General features: G+C 36.1%; 1 protein-coding gene across 1 annotated transcript in view; it reads left to right on the top strand.

Annotated features, from left to right (window-relative positions):
- LOC137405390 (intraflagellar transport protein 88 homolog) overlaps positions 1–12,053 on the top strand; it is a 39,108-nt gene that overhangs the window by 6,886 nt on the left and 20,169 nt on the right. Inside the window, exons 8-12 of the mRNA XM_068091631.1 lie at positions 178–409; positions 1,973–2,130; positions 5,004–5,193; positions 6,516–6,702; positions 11,137–11,294. Coding sequence (XP_067947732.1) covers positions 178–409; positions 1,973–2,130; positions 5,004–5,193; positions 6,516–6,702; positions 11,137–11,294 — 925 coding nt within the window. The remainder of the gene's footprint in view (positions 1–177; positions 410–1,972; positions 2,131–5,003; positions 5,194–6,515; positions 6,703–11,136; positions 11,295–12,053) is intronic.

The raw sequence follows: 12,053 nt of genomic DNA on the forward strand, positions 1-12,053 counted from the left end.
TGCATAGAGATGAAACATACCTAAATCTAATTACTAAATATATGATAACTATGATACTATTTGTTATAGTTGACAGAAGTGTGCATGTATATAGAAATCTATAAAGTTGTATGCTTCTATAAAGTGTACATGAGATACCACCGGTGTGTTATACGATCTTAGACTGTCTCATTACAGACTAAGAATAACGCAGAACATAGCTGCTGCTTTCATCAAGCAAGGTCAGTATGCTGACGCTGTCACTTCCCTTGAGCATATCATGGGGGAGAGTCCGAGCATCACGACTGGTTTCAACCTTGTCACCTGTTACTATGCCACCAATGACAAGGAAAAGATGAAACTGGCCTTCCAGAAGCTTCTCACGACTGACCTCAAGCAGGAGGACGAAGACAAGTACATTTCTCACACGGTACATTGCATTCTTATCCTGTTCGTAACTCGTACACTCAATGTTTTTCTCCCATTAATGCGGTGTTTTTTATCTGAATGACGATGATTTTCATTTTAGTTTACAGCTTTTGATGTTAGTAATATGTGAATTTTACTTAACATTTGCGATAATCTACATGTACTTGTCTCATGTCTGCCATCGAAACTGGCTCCGTAGCTCAAATGTATAATTTATGTGTAAAGCTGGTCTGCTAGCGAAGGAATAGACAGTCTGTGTTGCTACCAGTTTCAACTTATAAAATTAGTGAAAATGCATTAAAAAGTAAAAAAGCACCATCTATGTATACATACATGGTTTCCAATCATTTTGCTATTGCTAATTGGGGCAAAAATTTATTTTTGAAATGTAGTGGACAGTACATTAAATTAAATTACATTACTTGCAGTGTAATACTTACAATAACACACACCGTTAAAACATGTACTTAGTTTCTTATTGTTGCAGTTTGAGCTTATAGAATTTTACCCGTGTGACATTTGACGTTGTTCCTCTCTGTTGAACAGAGTATATAATTCCAATTCAAGGCAAGGCTACAACTGACATATATTTCTAATACTGTGATTTTCAGCTAGTGTGCTGGTGTGCCGTGAGAGATAATGTGTGCGACATGAAAAATTATCAATAAAAAGGTTATCAATATTTTTAAAATTCATCAATATTATTATTTTTCATTGTCTGTCCATCTGTCTACTTGTTGGGGTCGTAAAATACAGAGTAGAAGTATCTGCACAGCTATTCTTCAGGTCGAAAAGGCGATTAACGCAGCTGGTTAGAATGTTAATCTGTTAAGCAGAATGTTATGGGTTCGAGCCCTACACAGAGCAATTTTTTCTCAGATTGACACAATTGTTCTGAGGTTTCGAAAGCTGGCCGAGAGCTTCATGTGTCTTTTTATCAATTTTGCTAGGATATCCATGTTGTGTCTATTCATGTTGTGTCCATCAAAACAGGCCCAGGTTTCACGCCGAGTGCGTGTATGAATACATAAAAATTGTTAAGTATATGTATTACTGCATTTGAGTGTCATTTAATGTCATTTTGTTTGGCGTGTGCTCCAGGATTTTATGAGCGAAAAAATGTACCACGGCTCAAACACAGTTGACAATATTTTTTTTCAACGTATATATAAGTTATATATATTATATATGTTCTATTACCATTAGAAGTTCTAGTTTCGAGAACAATAATAGCAAAAAAGCTCTCAATACACTGCAGAGTGAATTATGGTATAATATACATATACAATATACATAAAATATAAAGCGCGCTTAGCTGTTAGTTAATCACTGATTATCTAACAACTAAGTGTTCTTTATATTATATATTATACTAATATATTATACTAATATATATAATATATTATAATATATAATGTACCTAATACTAATGCTTAGTTTTATCCTTGTTACAAGGAGTTAATGTTGACCAGGGCTGGTCTGTTTTCCCATTGGTTGAGAATGTAAGTTGAACTTACGTGTAAATATCTCCGACCATTGACTTACCTGCCTTGCTTTATTTCAGGATGATAAACAGCACAACCTTATATTAGAGGTGATTAAGAATGACAGTCTGAGACAGTTGGACAGAGAGAAACGGATGGAGGCTGAAAGATGCATCAAATCTGCAGCCAAACTTATCTCCCCTGTTATAGATGCCAGCTTTGCCCAGGGTTATGACTGGTCAGTCATATTTTTATGTCGTTTTAGTCCTTTTGTTATACTGTAAAGGGACCTATATTCCTGCCAGTCTGCAACTCGGCCTGGTTGCAATTCCAGGCACTTTACTTATTTCCACTAACTTTACCTGCGTTTGCAAAACCACGTGGTATATAGTGCAATATCATAGTACAAACACAAGTGTAAAACACGAGTGCAGCTACTCGGTCTGTCTATAGACGAGCAGAGTGTAGCCTTATACACGAATCTTCTTATGTTAGGCTCCTCTTTTCATTGCTTGGTTGGACGATGTCCGGCCGGTGGTGTTCTCGTGCAGGGTGTTCTTTATGGTGGGCTGGCTCGGCTGCTTCTACCACAATACAGTCTCGAATAGTGCTCATGGGATAATGGATTTGTGGCGCAAACTATCTTCAATTTGGCAACATTTTTTAGTAGTTGGTGGAGTATTTTGCCACCAAATGGAGGGTCATAGGTCTACGCAGAGGTTTGGGTAATTTTTGTAGAAGTCCTTAGCTCGTTCTGATCAGTACTTGTGACACATGAGAGACAGATTTTAGTCTGATAAGTAAATGACTCCAATTTTCATATATCACTCGAGCTGAATAGATAAAAGTGAGTCACTTTTATCTATTCAGCTGCCAAGTATAACCAGACTGCTTGTAAATACTGATATGGTTTAATTTAGAGAGTGTTGAAACTGTCTAGCAGGTTTTCCACATACAGAAGATCAATGAAAACAACAAAAATACTGACAGTGCTGTTCTGAGGCCAGGAAATATCTAATAAAGTACAACACATTCAACTGTTCACCATTCCCCCTTCACTAAATACTGCCATGCTAAAAGTGCATATCTGCCAAACCTGTTTATATGCTTCTGTTCAATAAAAAATTTGGCTGCACTCATAAATTTTTATGGCAAAAACGCTAATTTTTTATTTTTTGTCTATAAATTCTTTGCGTCATTTATGAATAAATTTCTAGTTGTACCAGCGATTTCAGGTCTAATGTTCCTGTGTGACCACTGCTCAAGGATGCTTAGGGGCAAGTTTATATATTAATAGTGTCTATATGAAGGGCATTAAAGTGTATAAAATGATTCATATAGAAGTGTGTTAAACATCCTTGACTTTTGATAATTTCTCTTTTAACTATTCTGTCTAAAGATTGTGTCACACGAGTGAGTAAAAATAGCTCTTTCTATTAATAAACACGTTTGTTCTACAAGCCGGTGCCTTCATTATCACATTAAAACTTCCAAGGAGTCTAGGCTTGTGATACTAAAGATCACTGGTTCAAAACTTGGTGGTTACGAGACATGTGAAATAGCATTTGTGTTTCTCTCTGGTTGTCAAGCACACCTGCCATAGGACTTGGTTGTTATGGAGCTCTCATCGAGATGAAAGATTGCAAATTCCTGCTAAGCTTTGTAGTCAGTCTGTACATGCATCAGAGCACAAACCAACTGGGTGTATCACGGTGTGGATCAAGGGGGTCCCAAATGTGGATCAAGGGGATTCCACGTGTGGATCAAGGGTTCCTACATGTGAATCAAGGGGGTCTCACGTGTGGATCAAGGGGTCCTATATGTAGATCAAGGGGGTCCCACATGTGGATCAAGGGGGTCCCACGTGTGGATCAGGGGTGTGAAATTCTCAGTTGCTGTAGACTTGAACTTCAATTCGCCATCCGGACTCCTCTGCCATACTATTAAATTACACACTTTTAACACATGTCCATTCAACTCACTCAATAATTCCTGATTTTTGTCTTGTTATTTTTTGTTTTTTTTTCTTTTGGCATGTAACGAAAAATATTATTTTGTTGATGATTACCAATGTCAATAAAAGTAATACATAAAATTATTAAATTATACACAAATTAACACGTAAATTATTAATTCCAATAAAAAGCTATACATGCAGATAGGCATGAAAGTATTCATTGCGTAATAATAGTTAAGGTGTACATACAGGGTACCACATGCTCGTATGTCTTGCATCAGTGATTTGTGAAGTTAATTTACCCAAAAGAGAGAAAAGGGTGTTGTTTCTAAAATACATTTTATATATGGTTATAGCAAACAAGAGTGGACAACTCTGTTTTGACTAGTTCATTCTAATTGTGTTCAGAACTTTCATTTGCTTACATTCATTATACACGTATATTTATTGCTGTTGAAATTAAACAGCAATTAAAATATATTTGTCATTTTTTTGCAACTTACCATCATGTTCGCTGCATTTCTCAAATCCGAGGCAGTTGATTTGGTATCACTGACATATTTTAACGGTAAGAATTTCACATTAAAAATGTTTTATGTATTTTTTAATAGGTTTACATGCATTTTTGTAACAATTGTTCTAATATTAGCTATGATTTCCTAGAGCTGCACTGAGAGTAATCCTACCTCGATGTGTCTAGTTCAGTTACAACTATTCGTAGTTTATGATGATGAAAAGTAGAATCTGTTTGATGTTAATTAGCTAATAAATTATGTAAGTTAATAGCCACAAGGGAAAGCTGTTAAGGAGTCTGAACACGCGAGGCACTCGCTAGTGAACTGATTCAGTCTAGTGATACCGACCCTGGATGATTACCGGTATATCAGGCCTTGCGCTCTTGGCAAGCAGTTTTCTGTATGTGTGATAAGGCGGAACAATTTACCTGCTCACATTTTTTGCATACGCGATTTTATCTGCGCCAAATTTTTTATAAAGATCAATCAAAATTACTTTTACTCTAAATCATGGCATACGTTTGAGTTACATTCCATAGATTTCTCTATAATATACTCAAAAACTCGCTAGAATGTTGTCATTTTATGACCCTATTTTGGCACAAATCTTTGTTTCATGATGACTCTATGTATTTTAAGGTGTATCGAGCAGGTGCGGACTTCACCCTACGTCGACCTTTCGCATGACCTTGAGATCGACAAAGCTATTATGTACCTAAAGAGGAAGGACTTTGGTAAGGCTGCCGAGTCTTTGAAGAGCTTTGAAAAGAAAGACAACACTAAAGTAGCATCAACTGCTGCCACCAACCTCGCCTTCCTTTATTACTTGGTTAGTTTCTTCTTTCCAGAATATTCTTAACTCGCTATATTTTAAATCATAGCGTCAGTTTTACCTAAATTCATATATTTAATAAGAATCTTCTGCAAACCCGGCTGTTATAGTTAACACACTCCAGAAACGTCAACTGGATGTAAGTACACAGTACCTTCATATACCGATCGTAAGTCAATAGAGTCATACTAGTTGGAAAAAATATTTGACAGCTGAGGACATTTAGGTGTGAAGCTAGGGTGAACAGGATGCTTTTGACAAATCTTTTTGTGCACTTTGAAAGGCTGACCATACAACAAGAGGCTAAATGGGTGGATATCATTGGTGGACAGCTAAGCAGAGAGTAGACCAAACCTTTTGTATTAAGCACTGTCAGATATTGTCAACCATCGCTTAGCTCTGGTCCAGGTCAACTCAACTTACTATTTATTATTTAAAAACAACAAAAGGTGTTTTTTAGCCCAAATATTTTCACACAAAACTTCTTGTATTCCATATTCCATTCAAATATGTGTGAAGCAAAAAAATGCAGTAATCAGTCAATAGTATTCTTCTCTGCTGGTACAAGCCTGAAGGACTCGTGACTCCTTAATGATTATAAGTCGTATAACAGTAACAGGATTATTACTACTACTAGTGCTGTCTAGGATTTGTCCCTAAACCTTCTCAGTCATTGAGAGAATACGATTGGACAGAAAAGGTACCCTTAGTCCTAGTGGATGTAGAAGTTGTTTATTGATTTATTGACTTGTATATGTTAACGTCGTGCCAGACTGTGCTGTTGGCTTAGTGCAATTTTCTGAGAAAGGTTTCATAGATGTGTCAGCATTTTTCTGCAGATACGAGGAAAGCAGACGTCATACTCAGTAGAAATACAAACAATTAAAAACTCATGGTCAATGTTACTACATTGCGTAATACTCTGCATGTTAGGGCTCTGCCAAGCTCATTCAAGCAAAAATGTTTTTAAAAGACTCAACCTTGGCGATGCTTTTGTCATCAGTATTACTATTATTATCTTTACTGTCATTATTATTATTGGTTTTATTACAGCTTAAGCTGGTCTTATTTCCTGTCATCGACCTAGTTCCACTAGGTAGGGTAGGCATGGACAGGACCTTCCTAAGGATATTAGCCGATCCTAACAGGGCTGTCTGTTGTACCAAAGGCTATTTCTTCACATCAATACTCAGTAGCACTATCCAATCAGTAACCCGATGTTTGGCACTGAGAGCTTCTACCATGGTGGGGGATAACTCTAGCTGTTGTCATTATGATTGTTGCTGTCATTATTATTACTATCATTATTATTTGAATAGGAGAAAGATCTGAGCCAGGCTGACAAGTATGCTGAATTGGCGATGGCTGCTGACAGGTACAACCCGTCCGCTCTTGTCAATAAAGGCAATGTGCTCTTTGCTAGAAATGAATTTGAAAAAGCTCTGCACTTCTACAAGGAGGCTGTTAACATCGAGTCCTCCTGTGTAGAGGCCCTGTTCAACATGGGTATGTGTATAACATGCAGTGTGTAGTAGTGTGTGATAGCGCATTCAGTACTTTGGAATACATGCAGTGTGTGTGAATATATGCAGTGTGCATGTGAATATATGCAGTGCGTGTGTTGTGTGTGTACGCGTGTGTGTGCGTGTTTGTGTGTGTATATATGCGTGTATGTGTATATATGCGTGTGGGTGGGTGTGTGTGGTTGGGTGGGTGTGTGTGGTTGTGTGTGTGCGTGTGTGTGTGTGTGTATACATTCAGTGTTTAGGAATACATGTAATGCATAGAAATAAATGTAATGCATTTGAATGACTCTTGCAATAAACGCGAATGACAAGCAAGTATGAATGCATTTATTGTGCGGAAATATGTAGTACATATGAATACATGTTGCATACAGAAATACAACATTGCATATGAATTCTTACAAATTTAAAAATACTTACAGTATGTCGAGATTATATTCAGTGTTGAGAATTGTGTGTGTTGCACCTCAACCTGTACTCTTAGCAATTTAAAGTCTCAGAATGCATGTTGTGCATTGGAATTCATAAAGTAACTCAAACACTTTTTCACCGTGAAGGAATAAATATTTTACTAAAGAAAAGTTATACAAATATGTCTTATAGTTATATGTGGTGCAGGGAACCATGTTAACACGTGTCTTGCATTATTCCACATATAGCTATGGCGCATAGTATCATAAATATGTAATTTAAGGAGCAAAGGCTAACCTGTTACTTTACAAATCAGACCTGACAGCTACCGGATATGATAAAAAGCAAACTAAAGTGATGAGAAAATAAAAATATGATATATATATTATATTTATATATATAATAATATGGCTGTCTGTCGGAAATCGACAGTGACTTGCATCTTAGCGATGCATGCTTGGGTCAAGCAGTATGGTTAAGAAGTGGCCCAGTTCTCAGTATCTACCATTTCTGGAGCTGTCAGATTAACCTGAAGAGATGACTATTTATATATATAATATAATAATATATCTGATATATTATATATATAATATAATAATATATATATATAATATAGAATATAATAAAAAAAGCCTGAGAAGTTCTCAGTTATAAGCAAATGCTACAGTACACTGTCTATGCTCGCTGTCGCTCATCACGCATGGTGTTGTTTGCAAATAGCACCGTTGGCACGTTTAGTGCATCATCACACAATGCTGTTTGGTGTAGAAACAGAAATGAACGAGTAGCGCAATGAATGGGCGTTTGATGGTGGAAACCGCTCAAGTGACTCATCAAGCATTTTTCATATGGATTCTTTTGATGAATTTACGTATTTGTAACAGTAGAGTTACGTAATTAAATCTGAATGAATCTACAATACAATAGAACGAGTTGGAATAACATAGATGTATTTCGGTGCAGATTGCCCCGCAGGTCTTTGATATAAATTATATCCTTCAGTTCTATTTGCTAAGTCTTCCATGATGAATTCTGAGCGAACTTTGCATTATGCAATGCGTTTGTGTACTAAAGGTGAAATATTAAACCGAAAAGGAACCTTTTTCCACTCCGGTAATTATTTGAGTATCGATTAGGCTGTATGTATTTTATCCGGACTAGCCATATCTCCAACACTTTCATATTCCTAATGATCAACACGTGTGTAAGATCGTAGCCTGACGGCTCATTAACCCTCACACCAGATGTTGAGAGTAGAATGTAGACACAGCAGTTCTGTAGCCAGAATATGACATTTTAATTTATGTAATGTATTTGCCATTTGCGTTATATGCGTCGCGTGTCAATATTTCCAGGTCGGTCTCGATACTATTGGTAACTGATGGACTAGTCCGTATGCGTATTGAGTGATTAGAGAATTTCTGTTATGATTCCAATACTGACATAAATCTTAGCGCTATTCAAAGGCTTGTAGTTATATGACGCGTGTACACCAAGACACATGCGTACACGGTCTACAGATTTCACAAATACAACAAATCTACAGTGGTCATTTTTCAGGAATCTCCCCAACAGCTTGTTATCAGAGTAAAGAAATAAACAGTAGTAAAAGTTTCATGATATTTGTACATTTACAGGTTATTGCTATTGAAGATGGCAAAAAACGATATTATTATATTCGTTCAGACTTTGAAAAATTTAAAGAATTTAGATTTTAAAAAGTAAAATATAGAATTTGAAAATTGCAGAATTTAACAAATTCAAAAGTAATTAAGAGTTGTGCACCATCTGGGTGCCACTCGCCTTTATACATTCTCACTTACCATGTCATGTCAGTTCAAAAAACTAAACTCTTAAGATGAGATTTATATACACCCGTAGCCAAAATTATTAAAAAGCTTTGACTGTCTTGTAGTTTCTTTGAATTTCATGTCACTCATTGACCAAGGGCCTTGCGGAGACGTTTTAGCCGCCATTGGGTTTCCATTGTTCATAATTTCACCTTTACTTTTCAACAACGTTGAGTGATGAATAGTTTTTTTAAAGGTATCTGACGTTGTGCTTCTTGCTGTAAGCATCTCAGAATGGTTCACTTCACTTTTCATCATTCCATCAACAGCGGTTGTCTGCCCACCTGCTGCTAAAGTTTGCAGCAGAAGAAGCAGCAAACAGACTGCCTGATTCATTATCTAGAATAAAAATTATATTGAACCAAAAAAGTCATGACTTTCTGTTAGACGGCACTAGAAACTACAGTCATGGGCAAAAGTATTAACACCCCTGCCTTTGTTCCCTAGTCCATTTAGCAAAAATTGGATTAACTCTCAATAGACATTACTAACAGCATAATCTATTTAAACCATGCATTTTGCACATTATTAGAAAGCTGAGAGGGAAATCTTTCTAATGAGATTAAAAAACTTTCAACAATAAAACCATTTTTGCTGAGGAATCGGCCTCAGAGATTAACTCTAAATGTTGCTCCAAAAAAACTTCGGTTTTACATGTCCCCAAAGACTGTTGGAATAGTTTTTGTTTTAGATAAATGTATTTAAAGGTTATAAAATCTGGGGAATTATTTGATATGTATATTGTCTGGTCTGGGTAACACAGAGTGGCAGTAAAAAAGCAAAAACCTCATTGATCACAAAATGATGAGTCACTATGGTCCAGGACTGTAGATGCTTTATTTTTTCAGCATTTAAAACACGTGCTTCAGATTATTCTCCAGTTTATGACGAGGATGTAGTAACATCATTTTATAAAATAAATATTAAAATCAAACTAGAAATATCTGTTTCAAACCTCACAGCAAAGCCATAAACATAGCCGAGATTTCTCTGAACAAATCAATTCGAAGCTAGTTCATGCTGACACTGTTGTTTTTGAGTAAGCTCATACTGAGAGTACGATACTATTTACCACCTTATATGACAGATATCTATTAAGAATCACTGTAAATGTAGCTCAAAGAAAATTAATTAAAAATAGCTAAGAAACAGTCATCTGCAGATGATGAGGCTCCGAGATAATCAATATAGCCAGAGTAAGGTACATGTACTATGCACTGGAGCTTACATAGCATTCATAATTCTAGACAGTAAGGAAGATTTAGAATAGCATCTACATTCATATTGAAGTCAGCTGTATTTTTATTCGTTGAGCTCCTAGCATACTTTAATATAGATGTGAAAATATTCTCCCAAAAATCACTTTTTAATGTACCATGACTATATTTCCATGTTAACACTTGTATCGGTATTTACAGTTGAACCACTGGTCTCCAGTATCCCAGGTTTTATCCCAACTTTGGAAGCTTTAATGTGATAGTGAAGGCACCCGCATGTGAGACTATTTTGGTATTAATAGAAAGAGCTATTTTTACTCACTCGTGTGACACGATCTTTTGACAGATTAGTTGAAAGAGAAATTATCAAAAGTCGAGGATGTTAACACACTTCTATAATGCCCTTTACCAAGACGCTATTAACATAAAAACTTGTCTTTGAAAGCCTTTTGAGCAGCGCTCACACAGGAACATTGTCTAACATAAGACCACTGATTCACACATGTACATTAGCCATATACATATAATATTAGCCACTAATTCTGCCTTGTCATCCTATCATCTAAGCATAGCCAATTACATCTTTCAAGGTATGCTGAATTTCTAGAAGCAAATGATAACATCAGAGATTGATAATGTGAACGCTATATCTGGAGTAATATTGTGGTTTTTGGTTTTTATATTGGCAAAAAATAGTACAAGGTATCATCTGCAGCTTGCGGTTATTAAATGCACTCTTGGTGTTTAGTTGGATTAGAGTAGTCCCAATAGATGCCTTCTAGGAAGGTAGCTAAACGTGTTATTAGAAGTTGGGTTTACTAATTCTGTGTGGGAACCTTTTTTACACTATTCCGGTTATTTTTCCTCCCGTGATGTCTTGCGAGTAGAATGCATAAGTAACTTCTGGCTGCATGAAGAGATCCCTGGGTGTTTTAGGACTTTGCCTGAAGAAGGTCGGTAGATACGTGGATGCGTGTGAGAGTTTCTACAAGCTCCATTCCATCTTAAAGAACAATGCAGAAGTCATCTACCACATAGCTAGCATTCAGGAAATGTTGGAGGACAAAACGCAAGCTCTTGAGTGGTACATGCAGGTAACTTCCAACCATGCAGCGAATTGGATTTGTTATACATGTTATTTCAGTCCGAAAACTGGTAAATAAAACAAATATGATAGATTGTGCGGCATTTTGGGTTCGTCACTTTGTAACAGTTTTTGTCAGTTAGTAAATCCTGGTTTGATTATAACGTATTGGTAGTCATAATACAAGTATTTTGTATCTATCATACATGTAAGCGTATATGGCTTTTGTACATCCTTTTACGATTAAATGAATTTTTTTCGCTAAACCCCAGCTATGCAGTTTTTTGTCAAAACACAGTCCAATCCGCATAAATAGTTCAGCATAGAGAGTAGTTTATGGTTGGACGGCCTCTTGTCACCATCAGTGGCCTTATTTGGGAATTGAACCCCCAACCTGATGTTCCCAGACCAGACTCTAGACCACTAGGCCACCCAAACATTGCTATCTCATAGTCATATACATGTAGGTATAATTTATAGCTCATTCCACTGTTTTTATGTGTCTGTATGTATGTATGTATGTATGTATGTATGTATGTATGTATGTATGTATGTATGTATGTATGTATGTATGTATGTATGTATGTATGTATGTATGTATGTATGTATGTATGTATGTATGTATGTATGTATGTATGTATGTATGTATGTATGTATGTATGTATGTATGTATGTATGTATGTATGTATGTATGTATGTATAACGTTCTATAGGCTTTAGTAATAATCAATAAAGGGATATTTTTAGTTGCCTACCAAAAGAAAAAGAT

Source organism: Watersipora subatra, chromosome 9 (genome assembly GCF_963576615.1).
Source record: "Watersipora subatra chromosome 9, tzWatSuba1.1, whole genome shotgun sequence".
NCBI lineage: Eukaryota > Metazoa > Bryozoa > Gymnolaemata > Cheilostomatida > Watersiporidae > Watersipora > Watersipora subatra.